This window comes from Pelophylax lessonae (assembly GCF_965119305.1).
Source record: "Pelophylax lessonae genome assembly, chromosome: 12".
Lineage (NCBI taxonomy): Eukaryota > Metazoa > Chordata > Amphibia > Anura > Ranidae > Pelophylax > Pelophylax lessonae.
In genome coordinates, this window is record NC_138779.1 from 137,891,681 (window position 1) to 137,908,408 (window position 16,728).

Consider the following 16,728-nt stretch of genomic DNA (forward strand, 5'->3'; position numbering starts at 1 on the left):
AGTATAATGGAAGGCGTGGATGTAAAAAGTATATAAAAAATGGATCTTTATTATTCAACACACATAAAAAGACAGTATATAGTACTGGTATCGCATAACATTAAATACAAAGGTACTGTAAATACAGCAACCATTAAAAGTGCACAAAATACAAAAAATTGTTCACAGAGGATATTGCACAACAATACTCAAGTACATTAAGATATATGGACTCCAAACCCCTACGCGTTTCAACTTAAAGCCTTCTTCTGGGGGTGCATTTGTCCAGAGTTTTAAACCATATATCAAAATAAGATACATGAGAAATGAACTCTTTTGATTATAACAATGCAGTGGCTGTGAATGGATGGTACGCAGGGAAAAACACCAGACACCCGGGCCCAAAACAGAAGCCCCAAGGGACTGAGGCAGAGATGGATACTAGGGTCCTTAATGTGTATCAGATGCTATATATCAGCAGACCCAGTATTGTATAGGGTGAAGGAAGCCTCAAATTTGGAATCCCAAAGATACACCAGTGTTAAGGGCAGAGCAACAGCTGGTCTGTTCCTGCAGTCTGATCTATATTGGACCGCACAGTATGCACTCCTTCCCCAAGCATGTACTCCTTCCCTTGCTGCTTAGGGAAGGAGTGCATACTGTGCGGTCCAAAATTTGGGATTCCAAATTTGAGGCTTTCTTCACCCTATACAATACAGGGTCAGCCGATATACAGCATCTGATACACATTAAGGGACCCTGGTATCTATTTCTGCCTCAGTCCCTTGTGGCTTCTAGTTTGGGCTCGGGTGTCTGGTGTTTTCCCCTGCGTACCATCCATTCACAGCTGCTGCATTGTTTTAATCAAAAGAGTTCATTTCTCCTGTATCTAATTTTGATACATGGTTTAAAACTCTGGACAAATGTACCCCCAGAAGAAGACTTTAAGTTGAAATGTGTGGGGGTTTGGAGTCCATATATCTTAATGTACTTGAGTATTGTTGTGCAATATCCTCTGTGAACAATTTTTTGTATTTTGTGCACTTTTAATGGTTGCTGTATTTTTTGTATTTAATATTATGCAATGCCAGTAATATATACTGTCTTTTTATGTGTGTGTTGAATAATAAAGATCAATTTTCTATATACTTTTTGTATCCACAACTACCATTATACTCCTTTGGTATTGCAACGTCCCTCTCTCCGCTTGCTAAATCCCTCTGGGATTGAACCTTTTGTATTATTTAATTAATTACTTATGCATTTTCCTAAGGGCTATTTCACACCTGTAGTCCGTCAAACGGACTCTGCTTTTCTCAGCGGGGGATCGATCCGCCGATCCCCCGCTGAGCAGGAGGATGACAGCTGCGTTTCCGCGCTGTGTGCGGAGACACAGCTGTTAGGTCCCCATGCATCTCTATGGGGGAAATCAGATGGGAACGGACCGTCGGTCCGTTCTCATCCGATCCCATCCGATCCGATCTGCTGGACGGATGGAAAATAGGGTTTCCATCCGTCCAGATCTGACGGATCGGGTCGGATGTCAGCTGACATGTCTCCGCGGACATCTGATGCCCCATAGGAATGCATGGGGGGACCGTTCAGATCCGCCAAAAAAAAACGAACAGGCGGATCTGAACGGTCCGCCTGTGTGAAAGGGGCCTAACATGTAGGAACTGGCAAACAATGTGGCAGGTTTACTTTTATTCTTAATGGTAGCAGCTGTGCGCTTACTGCAAAAAAAAAAAAAAAAGGTGTACAGTACGAGCTACTTTGGCACGTTCCTTTTGCATAGGGTAGCTCTATGCTGTTGCACAAAAAAAAAATTGATGTGTCCGCAAGTGTGAATAGACTCCAAAGAGAAACTAATGACAAAGCAGCTAGTGGGTGGAACTGCAGGGGAGAGAGGCAGGCATCCAACACATCCTACCTCCGAAAGAAAGGGAAGATTTATTTACTGGTGGTGGTATTGGTAAGTATTATTATATTATTTTAAAAAGGGTTTTTTTTTAGCAAACAGTCACTTTAAACAAAAAAATTAGTTTGCCCTTATTGTGAAAAAGAGTATTAATGTCTGTGCTGTGTTTACAAACAGCCTACATCGATCTGCAGCAAACTGATCCAACAAGCAAAAGCTCATGCAGTAATTACAGCTCCAGCAGTTTTGCAACGGGATAGCCTACAATGTATTATTAATACCCAATTTAAAAAGGGATCAATAAGGATTAGGATGGCAGACTGAGAATGGCAGTGCAATGGGTTCATAAATCACTGGCAGGAGCTGAAACAGCAGTGGCAGTTTGATGTATTACATTTCTCAGTGCTATACTGCAGTACCAATATATGACGAGCCTCCAGCCATCAGCCTGCTAAGCATCCTCCAGGCACTGCATTATAATTAATGAGAGCTCAGTAAGCAATCAAATTACATTAACTGGACATGTTTCAGCCAGACATTTATATTCATGGTATATTTACTTATATATTTTCAGCAAAAAAAAAAGTGGACACTTATCAAATTGTCATTAGATACAAATGTGCTTCGAAGTTCATCAACAACGTTGAACTGCATTTAGAACTGCAGACATTTGAAAAGCTTATTTAAAGCTAAACTCCAACGTTCTTTTCACTAGAACTGAATGGAATGATCTATCCCAGCATGAATCATACCTCTGCACCATGTTGCTCTGTTGTCTGCAGATCCCCTGATATTCTGGGTTTAGTTGTTGCTTTGTATCATGTGACACTCTGTATATCCTGCTGATAGACTATATTCCTTCCTCAGCCACTTCCTGCAGCAGCTACAGTCTATAACACTCCCCTCTGTAGTCTTTTAGACTTTGCAAATGATGTAACTTCCTTCACAGCTCTGATGGTGGGTGGGATTGAATACATCCTAATTAGCATTCAATGCCGCCCAGTTAGACCTACAAGAAGAGTCCAAACCTCCCAAGATCACAGCATTATTCAAGAAGGAAGCACCTTCATATACAACCTGTTCTAAAAACAAGCTGTGCTGCTGATGGGCAGGATTGAATGGTCATTCCTGCCCAGTTATATATGCCGACCAGTGTGAACAGGGAGAGTCCCGCCCCTCAGACCCCGCCCTCCCAGAGCCCTGCTCTCTGTTAAGAGATTAATTTACATAGAAAGGAAACACCTTCATAATAACCTCCCATAGCCCTTCCTCTGTAGTCTTGTAGCAAACAATCGTTCTTTGGCATGCTGCAAGTCAGAATTTACACCTTTCATCACCCACATCAAGGCCCAGAAACACCCACAGTAACCCTAGGACCCACCCACATCAACTCCCAGAACTGGTGCAAGTGACACTCATGGCCCTGAAACTACAGAGGCTCAAAGGATCATGGGACATGTAAAATCAGGACTGGAAAAGAAAGGAAACAGGAAGTCAGAAAATTCAGCCAGGAGGAGGAGTGACATCACAGACACAGAAACCTGCTGTATACAGCTAAAGGAGGTATGTTACACATAAACTAACAGTGGGGTTGTGATTCGTTTGTATACACAATGTATCTGTTGTTTTGGGGGAGGAAAAGCTGGAGTTGTTCTTTAACCGGTTCCCGACCAGCCGCCGCGGATATACTGCGGCAGGCTGGCTCCTACAGGCAAATCGCCGCACATGTACGTAGCTCGCCTGAAGGCTGCTAGGAGGCGAGTGCACACCGCCGGTGGCGCGCTCCCACCCCCGCTCATTCATGGGGAAGGGGCGCGTGTCAGGTGGCTCTGATTGCCGCCTGACACCGACAATCTCTCCCTGTTGAAGGAGAAGGACAGTCGGCTGATGTAAACACAGCCGTCCGTCCTTCTCCCTGCAATGATCACAGAGACCATGTGATCCTGCTATATTGGATCGCATGTCTCTGTGATCATTTCACAAGCCCAATCCCCCCACAGATAGAATCACTCCCCTAGGCTTACATTTAACCCCTTGATCACCAACAGGATTAACCCCTTCCCTGCCAGTGTCATTGTTACAGTAACAGTGCATTTTTTTAGCACTGATTACTGTAGTAATGTCACCGGTCCCCCCAAAAGTGTGAAAAATGTCAGTTAGGGGTCCGATCTGTCTGCAAAAAAAATCATAAAAAAAAAAAAAAAATCGCAGATCGCCGCCATTACTAGTAAAAAAAAAAACATAAAAATTACATAAATCGTAGTTAGTAGACGCAATAACTTTTGCGCAAACCAATCAAAATATGCTTATTGCTATTTTTTTACCAAAAATATGTAGCAGAAAACAAATTGGCCTAAATTGTTTAAAAAAATTTGATTTTTAATCTTTTTTTTTTGAGAATGTCATGTAAAAGAATGTAAAAAATATGTAGAGCAAAAAAATAAAAATCGCACGGGTGATCAAATAACACCAAAATAAAGCTCTATTTTTTGGAAAAAAAGGACATACATTTCGTTTGGGTACAGCATCGCACGACCGCACAATTGTCCGTTAAAGTAACACAGTGCCGAATAGCAAAATAGGGCCTGGTCAGGAAGGGGGCAAATCCTTCCGGAGCTAAAGTGGTTAATATATTATTTTGTTTAGTGAAAATTAAGAAAAGTTTTCAGACTGCACAATATATAATTACCTGCATTTGCTTTCTTAAATTATTTTACATTAAAATCATCATCTTTTGCATACCGTTTAAAATTCCAAAATTGGCCTGACATAGAGATTGCCTTCACAGGTTGCTAAACTGCGATAGAAAAGCCAGGACAAATGTATAGAGATATTATATGTTACCCGTTGTCTCTTATATTTACAGCTGAAGCAATACTAAAGAAGAGAGAAGCTTAGGGTTTATCTTTGGATAGCCAGAAAGCAGAAATGACACTCTTATATGCTATAACTCTAACCTCTAAAAATGAAATATCACACTTCTGGGTCAACAGGTTATAATATATGAAGGACGGGTAAAAAGCCAGAAGATGATTCTATGGAAAATATTCTGAAGATAACAGTGTTTATCAGAACAGTTTAAAGGGAATCTTTAGTGTATTTACATTAACGCATATACAGTGCCCTGAAAAAGTATTCATACCCCTAGAAATTTTCTACATTTTGTCATGTTACATCCAAAAATGTAAATGTATTTTACTTGGATTTTATGTGATAGACCAACACAAAGTTGGTCATTGTGAAGTAGAAGAAAAATGATAAATGTTTTTCAAAATTGTTTAGAAATAAATATCTGAAAAGGGTGGTGTGCATTTGTATTCAGCTCTGCAGAACTACTATGCAATTACATCTGCAAGTCTTTTTGGGTATGTCATTACCAGCTCTGCACATCTAGAGAGTGAAATAGCTCAAGCTTTGTCAGACTGGATGGAGAGCGTCTGTGAACAGCAATTTTCAAGTCTTGCCACAGATTCTCAATTGGATTTAGGTCTGGACTTTGACTGGGCCATTCTAACACATGAATATGCTTTGATCTAAATCACTCCATTGTAGCTCTGGTTGTATGTTTAAGGTCATTGTCCTGGTGAACCTCTGCCCTATTCTCAAGTCTTTTGCAGACTCTCACAGGTTTTCTTCTAAGATTGTCCTGTATTTGGCTCCATCCATCTTCCCATCAACTCTGTTCAGCTTCCCTATCCCTGCTGAAGAAAAGCATCCCCATAACATGATGCTGCCACCATGTTTCACGGCGGGGATGGTGTGTTTAGGTTTATGTGCAGTGTTAGTTTTCCGCCACACATAGCCGTTTGCTTTTAGGCCAAAAAGTATAATTTTGGTCTCATCTGACCACATCTTCTTCTTCCACATGTTTGCTGTGCCTCCCAAATGGTTTCTCACAAACTGCAAACTGTACTTCTTATGGCTTTATTTCAACAATGGATATCTTCTTGCCACTCCTATGTGGAGTGCACGACTAATGGTTGTCCTGTGGACAGATTCTTCCACCTAAGCTGTGGATCCTTGCAGCTCCTCCAGAGTTACCATGGGCCTCTTTGGCTTCTTCTCTGATTAATGCTCTTCTTGCTCAGCCTGCCAGTTTAGGTGGACGGCCATGTCTTGGTAGGTTTGCAGTTGTGCCGTACTCTTTCCATTTTTGAATGATGGATTGAACAGTGCTCTGTGAGATGTTCAAAGATTGGGATATTTTTTTAAAAACTTAACCATGCTTTAAACCTCTCCACAACTTTATCCCTGACCTGTCTGGTGTGTGCCCTGGCCTTCCTAATGCTGTTTTTTCACTAAGGGTCTCTAACAAACCTCTGAGGGTTTCACAGAACAGCTGAATTTATACTGAGAATAAATTACACACAGGTGGACTATTTACTAATTAGGTGACTTCTGAAGGCAATTGGTTCCACTAGATTTTTAGTTAGGGGTATCAGAGTAAAGGGGGCTGAATAAAAATGCACTCCACACTTTTCAGATATTTATTTGTAAAAAATGTTGAAAACCATTAATCATTTTCCTTTTATTTCACAATTATGTGCCACTTTGTGTTGGTCTATCATATAAAATCCCAATAAAATACATTTAAAATGAAAAGAGAAAATAGGTGCGCGAACCTTAGAAAAGATGAAGGTAAGGTGAAAGCAGCACTGCAAGACAAATTAAATATGGAAAAGTAGTAATGCATGAAACATAAATTACCAAAGTGCGCTAAACAAAATAATGAGAACGAAAGTTCATAGGTGATGTCTGTGGGGACACCAATAGACATAAACACTCAATTACAAATGGTGCAAACTGTAAAAAGTCTTTCAATCCAAAAAATAAAGTGAAGGTTGGGGAGTGTTGGGAGGTGGGTGTGGCCTCGTCCCAAAATAGTGATCCAGAGTGATTCTTAATAATCTTGAATACACATGTGAACACCCAGTGATAGGAGTGGACTCTTACCACAATGTGGAGAGATGTGAGCATGTACTGTATTATATCCAGAGGTCCCAACTGATCGGCTGAAAGAGGTGATTCTTAGAATAAACCGGATCAATCAGCTGCTTCCAAAGTGGGGGGATCTGTAGGCTTCCAATCAGGGGATAATGCCAAAAAAAAGATTGTGCCCAAAGAAGAAGAGAGGACTATAGTTCATTACCTTCGGTTTATTCAAAAAATATGTGAAGAGACACTTACACAATCCAGATGAAAAGACAGCATGTACAGGGTGGTCGCGGATGTCTGCAGTACAATCCGGGACCGGTGACAGCACGGCTATCTCCCCCCGACGCGTTTCCACTGATAAGTCGGCTTCTGGGACTGGAAGTGTCTCTTCACATATTTTTTGAATAAACCGAAGGTAATGAACTATAGTCCTCTCTTCTTCCCCTGATTGGAAGCCTACAGATCCCCCCACTTTGGAAGCAGCTGATTGATCCGGTTTATTCTAAGAATCACCTCTTTCAGCCGATCAGTTGAGACCTCTGGATATAATACAGTACATGCTCACATCTCTCCACATTGTGGTAAGAGTCCACTCCTATCACTGGGTGTTCACATGTGTATTCAAGATTATTAAGAATCACTCTGGATCACTATTTTGGGACGAGGCCACACCCACCTCCCAACACTCCCCAACCTTCACTTTATTTTTTGGATTGAAAGACTTTTTACAGTTTGCACCATTTGTAATTGAGTGTTTATGTCTATTGGTGTCCCCACAGACATCACCTATGAACTTTCGTTCTCATTATTTTGTTTAGCGCACTTTGGTAATTTATGTTTCATACATTACTACTTTTCCACAAATAAAATACATTTACCCTTTTGGTTTTAAGAAAACAAAATGTGGAAAATTTAAAGGGGTATGAATATTTTTTCAAGGCACTGTATGAAGTGGTTTTAATAATGACATCAAAGTAGTTTTAACATCACCTTTTGAAATTTTGATGTACAATATTTCCAACTCCTCTATTGCATATAAAGGCTTTAGATTTTACATCTGCCCCTTCAAGCCTTCTTGAATAAAGCATATTTAAACCCTAAAATGTAACATATTGCAGCTTACTATTCCTTAGATGTGGTGGCTGCATTTTAAGCTTTATTTCCTTTTATAGTCACCTGTAATTCTGCCAGTAACACACTTCCTGTTCAAGGGTTACAACGCTTGCTCATTGTACTGTGTATTAGCACAACAGAAAAGAGATAGGACCACAGAATCTTCGCCTTCTCCACTTTACATAACATAGCTGTAACTGATAAGAATGCACATCTGGTAGAGAGCACAGGAAGTTGTCAGCTGACAAGACTTCAGGCGGGATCAACAGTTACGTATATTGCACGTAATAATAAAAGACTGCAACATGCATTCAAGCCAAAAGGGCCCAATAAGCAATGTATATTGCTAGGGTTTACACATTTGTTAACGACGAAGATAAAATGTTTTCCTTATACAGAAATTAAGAATGTGACAAAAAAAAATAAGGCATGATCATTTTGCAGCACTACCGTGCAGAGGTACATGGACATGCTAGTGAATAAGCGGGCAGGTGGAATAAACCAAAACACACAGTGGGGGAGATGCCCAGTCCTACACTTGTCAATTGCACTATTACACTGGCGTGGAGATTCAGGGCAAGTGACTTCCTAGTGGAGAAATATTATTTTTTTACTTTCTGTTGTAATATAAATGGAGAGAAAATCTCCTAAACTGGCGTAATGATGGCAGTAAAAACGTGAAAGAAGCCAGCCCTTCTCTGTTCTATCCAAAACTACATGAAAATATTTGGTTGGAGATGTTCATTAGGCTACTAGATATTTTCTATGTATTTCTGCAATTCTTTCCTTACCTGAATGCGATCATCTCTTTGTGTTTTCAGCAATGCCATGATTTCTTCCCTTCTTTTTGCCTTTGGGAACATAAAAGCAAATGTTAACATATCTGTTCACATTGATCACGAAGAGGCTACAGCAACCTATTACAAATAGGAAATTAAATGGCTACAGAAAACAGCATATTACAGAATCATAATCATAACCATTGGTTAACTACCCTGAGGTGACCCTGAGGGGGAAAAAAAAAGACTGGGAGGGACATCCCCTATTTATAACTCCTCCCACTGCCAGCAAGACTCAGTTTTGCAGCAAGCAAAAAGGAGATCACAAAAACAAAATGGGAGGAGCCTGTGTCCTGTACTGTACTCCAAGAAATGCATTTTAAAGTTAAGTCAAAAATCTGTTTTCCTAATTAGGCACAGGATCTTGGTCATAACCATTGTATAGCCAAATGCAGTCTAACTGAGGGGTGGGCAACACAGCAAACAACACTAACAGGCCCGGTAACAAACAGGTCAAGAATGGCTCCACAGAACTCAGCAGAGTTGTATAAAGTACTCGAAACCCATACTTGAGTAAAAGTACAAGTGCTCAATCAAAAAGTGACTTGAGTAGAAGTGGAAGTGCTCGATCAAAAAGTGACTTGTGTAGAAGTACTCAAGTATTCAACATTTTTTGTACTTAATTATTGCAAGTAGTTTTTTTTAATTTTGCTACTCAAGTACTGAAAGTAAAAGTACCAGTAGTTTTGAAAAAAAAAAAATTGCTACTCAAGTACTGAAAGTAAAAGTACAAGTACTGTGTTATGTAGTTATTAAAGGAAGAAGTCAAAAGTTGGAACATCATATTGTTTTTTTATTATTTCAAATGCAGCTTTTATTTATACATACAGTAGCATTTATTTCCATATGCGCTGATAATACATATGTTTTAAGCTTCATGAAACCTGCCATCTACTGTTCTGGCAGTGGTAATTTTTATAATTGTAACGAGTAACTATGCAGCACAAAAAAAAAATATCGGAGTAGAAGTATTGAAATCATTGAAAAAATGTAGTGAAGTAAAAGTGGAAGTAGGAGAAAACAATTCTACTCTAGGAAAGTACAGATACCGCCTTTCGGTACTTAAGTACAGTAGTGAAGTAGTTCTACTTAGTTACTATACATCTCTGGAACTCAGAGAGCAATTAGCAGCACCTTTCCCCAAAACTGCATCAGAGAGCCTAAATACCCACCTGTTAAAACTTAAACATGTGAACAAAAGACCAGGTGGCAGCCTTGCCAATCTGAGAAATAGAAGCCTGGTGCTGTACAGCCCATGAAGCACTAACAGATCTTGTAGATTGCATCTTAACAGGGAAGGAAGGAATCCTGTCCTTTGAGCCACAGGCTTGCATGCAGACTTGTCTAATCCACCTAACAATAGTGGGGCAAAAAGCAGGGAGACCCTTGAAATCTAACTGCTAAAAAGAGGCTCTAACCGAGAGGTAGACTCTCATGGAATGTAGCATGTAGATAGTGGAATGAAATTGTTTGGGATATTTTGGGGAAGAACATAAGTAAGGGAGGACAACACCCTGGTTGAGGTGGAAGGAGAAATTGCTCTTAGGAAGAAAATACTCTTTAGGCCTCAAGGCAAGCATGTTTGTGTAACACCAGGAAAGACCCTGTACATGAAAAGGCTGCTGTTCGCCGAGGTGATAGCAATGAGAAAAGTCACCTTGTGAGTGAGGTCAGAAAAGGAAATATCCCTTGTAAGTTCAAAGGGCGGCCTTTAAAGTGCCAAATGGACCAGGCTGTAGAGAAGGAATAGCACTGGACTGGCACAGTACCCTGATGCCGGTACAAATTGATGGCCAATCCTGGGACCAAAAGGCCTGGGCAGAAACAGTAGTTTGTTGTGTCCAAAGTCAGGCTCAAGTACAAGTCAGTATCAGTCAGTTGATTTCAGCGACAACTTCTGAAGGTTGGAGATCTTCCTAAATCTCTGCAGAGCCTGCACTGTCAAATGGACATTAGCTGACAGAGTTAGGGAGAACTAGTCATTTAACAGAGGATTGTCCAGGTATCCCACAACATGCATCCCCCCTGAGAATGAACTAGAGCCCTAGCAAAAGAGATAGGTGACAAATTGTTGGTGTTGAGCGCCCACAGCAAAACACAGTGATGGTGAGCAGAAAAAATGGGAATGTGCCAGTAAGCATCCCTGATATCCATAGAGGCCAGAAGATACCAAAGAAAAAGGAGGTAAGCAATGACCAACCTGGCCGACCTGATGTAAATTGTCTGAACCTGCAAGACTGAGGTAATGACCCCTGGAGAGATTTGCTGCTGAACAGCAGCAAGAAAATCTGCCTGTCCTTCTGGGGAAGGAGGCAAATTCCATAACATGTCTTCTGACAAAGTGTGTTCCAGATGTAGGAAGAAAAACGGAATTTTTGTAAAATCTTACCTGTAAAATTCCTTTCTCTGAGTCCTCCGACAGTCGCCGCCTCTTCATATTCGTCACATATGGGGTATTAGACTTTGCTCCGAAGGAGTAGCTAGGCAACAGAATATGTTAACATTAAAGCTTTTAACATATCCCACCCTCAAGGGGTGGTCCCCTCAGTCAATACCCTCCTACTTCCTGCAACCATATCTCAGTTTTAGTGGAATAGCAGTAGAGTATACAACCAAACCCCAAAAGAGGGGCGGGGGCGGCGACTGTCGGAGGACTCAGAGAAAGGAATTTAACAGGTAAGATTTTACAAAAATTCAGTTTTCTCTTACGTCCTCCGACAGTCGCCGCCTCTTCATATTCGTCACATATGGGGACGTCCCAAAGCAGTGCAAACATGAGGGGTGGGAAACGCATCCGCGCCGAAAAGGCAATGCAGTCTCCGCATCAAAGAAAGGAACCTTACCAAAGGAAGGAAACCAGCTGGGCAACAGGAAAAACAAGTGCTCAACAGGAGCAACAACCCAGGAAAAGACAAATACCCAGGGGAAAAAAAACTTATCCCAACAGCCAGAGGTCCCCAACAAGGGACCCTAGGGAATTGCCGCACTAAGAACCTTGCGGCCAAAGGAAGCATCCGCCGATGCCTGAACATCTACTTTGTAGAATTTTGTGAAAGTGTGCACGGTCGACCAAGTCGCCGCCTTACACACCTGGGCTACAGAAGCCCCATGACGACAGGCCCAAGACGTACTCAGAGATCTAGTAGAGTGCGCCTTCACAGGCACAGGGGGAACCTTCCCCCGCAAGGCATAGGCCTGTTCAATGGTCTGCCTGATCCATTTGGCGATGGTAGAGGCCGACGCCGCCATGCCCTTCCGAGGACCCTCTGGAAGAACAAACAAGGAGTCCGTCTTTCGAAAAGACTCAGTCGATTTAAGGTAAACCCTTATCGCCCGAACAACATCCAGAGAATGTAATCTCACCTCCTTTGGATGTTTAGGCTTCGCGCACAGCGAAGGCAAGACAATATCCTCATTAAGATGGAATTCCGAAACTCGTTTCGGAAGAAAAGAAGGATTAGGTCGCAAGACCACCTTATCCAAATGAACAACCAGATACAGAGACTTGCAGGACAAAGCTGCCAGCTCCGACACTCTGCGAGCCGAAGTGATCGCCACCAAAAAGGCGACCTTTTTGGACAACATAGACAACGAGATCTCCCTGATCTGTTCAAAAGGAGCACGTTGCAACACAGACAGAACGAGATTCAAGTCCCAAGGGGGCAAAGGATCCCTCCTAGGAGGAACCAGATGCCGCACACCCTGAACAAAAGTGCCAACCAAGGAGTTGGAAGCCACGGGACGTTGAAACAGAACGACCAGCGCAGACACCTGACCCTTTATCGTAGCCAGGGCCAAACGCTGATCGACACCCGTTTGAAGGAAGGACAGCACTCAGGAAACCGAGTACGTGCGGGGTGAAAACCCCCTGGACTCACACCAGGCAAAATAGGCCTTCCAAGTACGGTAATAAACCTTCCCCGAGGAAGACTTCCTCGCGTTGATCAAAGTATGAACGACCTCTGGGGAGAGACCCTTCTCCTTCAGGACCTCGGTCTCAACAGCCAGGCCGTCAAAGCCAGCGACTGTAAAGCAGGATGGTATATCGGTCCTTGAGACAGGAGATCGTCTCGAAGAGGCAGACGCCACGGGGCGTCGACCGCCAGATTCACGAGGTCTGCGTACCAGGACCGGCGAGGCCAGTCCGGTGCCACAAGAATCACCGTGCTGCGTTCCGAGTGTAACCTGCGAAGGAACCTGGACAGCAACTGAATCGGTGGAAACGCGTACATCAGCCTGTACTGATGCCACGGGGCCACTAACGCGTCCGACGCGTCTGCCCGAGGGTCGCGCGTCCTTGCCACGAACCTTCTCACCTTGTTGTTGAGACGAGACGCAAACAGGTCCACATCTGGAAGACCCCACTTCGCGCACAACATCTGGAAGACAGCCGGGTGGAGAGACCATTCCCCCTGATCCAGGGTCTGGCGACTCAGATAGTCCGCCTGCCAGTTCTCCACCCCCGGAATGTGAACCGCCGTTATTGCCGGGACATGAGTCTCGGCCCAAGACAGAATGTCGGCCACTTCTCGAGCCGCTCGGGCACTCCTGGTGCCCCCTTGGTGGTTGATGTAGGCCACCGCCGTGGCATTGTCCGTCTGCAGCCCTGCAGTCGGTCCGTCCAGCGATGAAGACAGAGATTTATCGCACGCAATTCCAGAATGTTGATCGGAAGGGAAGACTCCCCCTCCGACCAAGTTCCCTGGGCGGACAGAACGCCCAGAACACCACCCCAGCCCGACAGGCTGGCATCCGTGGTGATCACCGTCCACGAGATAGGACGAAACGACTTGCCCCCGGACACCATCGGGGACTGGAGCCACCACAGAAGGTCTCTTCTGGTGCGATGACTCAACGAGATTTGAAGATCCAGAGATTGAGGTCGCCCGTCCCACATGGACAGGATCTCCGCTTGGAGACCCCGCGTGTGAAACTGGGCGAAGGGAATCGCCTCGAAGGCCGAGACCATCAATCCCAGACATCTCATGCACGTCCGCAGAGACGAGCGTGGAACGTCCCTGAGGGACCTGACTTCCTCCTGAAGAGTTCTGAGTTTGTCTTCCGGCAGGAAGACCTTCGCCTGCACCGAGTCCAGAATCATTCCCAGGTAGGGAAGACGAACCGACGGACTCAGTGTCGACTTTGGAAAATTTATCGTCCAACCAAACTCCTGCAGAGTTTGCATCGTGACAGACAGGTCCTTCTCCAGACCCTGGCTGGTCGCAGACCGAACCAGAATGTCGTCCAGATACCCCAGGACAGAAATGCCCTGGGCCCTCAATAATGCCAGAACCGGTGCAAGCACCTTGGTGAAGACCCGCGGAGCCGAGGCGAGACCAAAAGGCAACGCCACGAACTGGTAGTGATCCTCCGCAATGGCAAATCGAAGGAACCTCTGGTGACCCTCGAAAATGGGGATGTGAAGATACGCATCCTTCAAATCGATGGAGGCCATGAATTCCCCCGGAACCAGGGCAGCCACCACCGACCGCAGGGATTCCATGCGGAACTTGCGAACCCGCACAGAGCGGTTCAGAGCCTTCAAGTCCAGAATTGGACGAACCTTGCCCTCCTTTCTGGGCACGGTGAACAGATTGGAATAAAACCCCCGAAACCTGTCCCGATGAGGCACCGGAACTACCACTCCCTGAGCCCTCAGGTCCCGCACCGCCAGGTGCAGGTCCCGTAAACGCTCTGGAGACAGTTGAAGATTTGAGGGAAAAAATCTGCTCTCCGGCCGAGAGAGAAACTCAATCTTGTAACCAGATCGAACGATCTCCTGAACCCATCTGTCCCGCACGCGGGTCAACCAGGGCTGAAGAAAACCGAGCAAGCATCCCCCCACCCCAAAACTGGGTGAGGGCACCCCTTCAGGCCGCACTGTTATGGGCTGCGGATCCGGATTGACCGGACTTCTGTTTTCCAGACCAGGGCTTCTTCTGAGAGCCTTGACCTTTGAACGGCTTGCCCTTGTAGTGCGACCGAAAGGCACGATAGGACCCCTGAGGGGGCCGAAAATTAGCATGCTTCTTCCCAGAAGCCCCCTTAGCCTTGGGGAAATGGGGCAAGAGAGTGCTCTTACCTCCGGTGATCCCCTTAATCAACACATCCAAGGACTCCCCAAAAAGGCGAGACCCATCATAAGGCAGATTGGCTAAGGTCTTACGTGAAGACTGGTCCACCGACCAACATTTCAACCAAACCAGGCGGCGAGACAACACCGCCACGCTGTGCACACGTGCAGCCAACGGGACTAGGTCCAAGTCCGCAGCACACAGATACATGACACCCTGGTGGATTTGATCCACCATATCCAGGCAGGGTCGCCGGCGAGGCCGAATCGGCCACTAGGACGCGCCTAAGCATCTGCGTCCAACTTGCGACCGCCTGGGCCGCCATGAGAGAGGCAAACAGAGCCTTAAGCATAGAGCCCGTAACAGAATAAGTATGACGGGCAAGAGACTCCAATCTCCTATCCGTGGCATCACGGAACACAGGGGAATCCTCTGCAGGAATCGCAGTGGATTTTTTTAAAACCGCAATTGCGTGATCCACTGGGGGTGGCACACACCACCTTTCATCAGTGGAAGGCGAGAAAGGATAACGCAGCTTGAACCTACTTGGTACAGCAAAGGGTTTGCGTAGATTGCGCCATTGTTCCTTAACAGCGCGCTGAAAATCATCATTGCAGGGAAAAACCTGCGGCGTCCTGCGTTTTCTCTGCGTCCCATAAGCCGCCAAGGCAGCGGGGGGACACACTTCATCCTGCAAACGCAGCGTTTGTTTTATGGAAGCAATCAATTCATCCATGATTGCAAGCTCTTCAGGCGAGCCAGGGGGAGAATTATCAACCCCTTCAACTTCAGCCTCCACCTCGGACCCCACTAGATCCAGGGAGGAGCGGGACCCCGATAAGGAGGCCCCCGCCATAACAACCCCATCACCTTCACCCTCAGAATCAGAGGAAAGAGCAACTCTGGGTCTTTTAGTAGATTGAGCAGCCACCAGCATCTGCACCTGAGCAGCAAGGCCAGCCACAATAGTGGCTAAATCCCCCCCTGGGGGGGAAACAGCGGTCCCCTGGCTTTCCACCAAGGCGGTAGGAAATTTGCCCTCCTGAGAATCCATTGCCCCTATAACAAATGCCGGATAATAAAGGGTTAACTGCCCCTTTAACAAGCGCGGCGAGCGCAGCCCACCGCACCACACACAAGCACAATGAGACCCCCACAGGGACAATAAAACTGACACAGGCAATGGATAGGAAGGATATAACCTGAGGAGACCCTCGCCGCTGCTGCTGCCTCGATCGGTGTTCCTGGAGAAGAGGAAGGGATGCTGCCAGGGTGCTCTATGAAAGCCTATGGGAGGCTACAAGAAAATGGCCGCCATGCATGTAGAACATGCGGCCGGAGCGAGTGTAGGCAAAATGGCGCCGTTTGGCGCCGAAACCGCCGCTCCACAGTACAGTAATGCACACATGTCTGTATATAAAAAAACATGTCAGATCGCCGCAGCGATCGCTGTATAATGCCCAAACATGCCACAAAACATGCCCCACAGCACACAGCTTCTCACACTGACGAGGCTGACACACACAGTGTCACACAGCTCCCCCCCCCCCCCTTGCAGCCCACAGCATGCAGCCGAGAGATAGGGAGACAAACAGTGTGAATAGAGGCAGGTTACACAGTCCCAGACTGACACCCCCCCAGACAGACAGGTCCCCACATAAATACACTTACCTCACAGTGGCGTGGGGGACCCGCACAGGCGAACAAGCCGCTGCACATGAGGCAGGGAGAGTCGCATACAAGACGCACAGAATGGGGGTTAAGAAACCGCACAGCGTCCAGTGAGGTAGCCACCTCACCAATCATCCCTGCACCGAACAGGGATGGGTCGTTCACTATGCCAGGAGCGTTACCTGGCTGAACGCTCGAT

The 16,728-nt window shown here is 45.3% G+C and overlaps 1 protein-coding gene across 1 annotated transcript in view; it reads right to left on the bottom strand.

The window, feature by feature from the left end:
- Window positions 1–16,728, bottom strand: part of HOATZ (HOATZ cilia and flagella associated protein) — a 144,152-nt gene that overhangs the window by 23,566 nt on the left and 103,858 nt on the right. Inside the window, exon 4 of the mRNA XM_082274245.1 lies at window positions 8,737–8,796. Coding sequence (XP_082130371.1) covers window positions 8,737–8,796 — 60 coding nt within the window. The remainder of the gene's footprint in view (window positions 1–8,736; window positions 8,797–16,728) is intronic.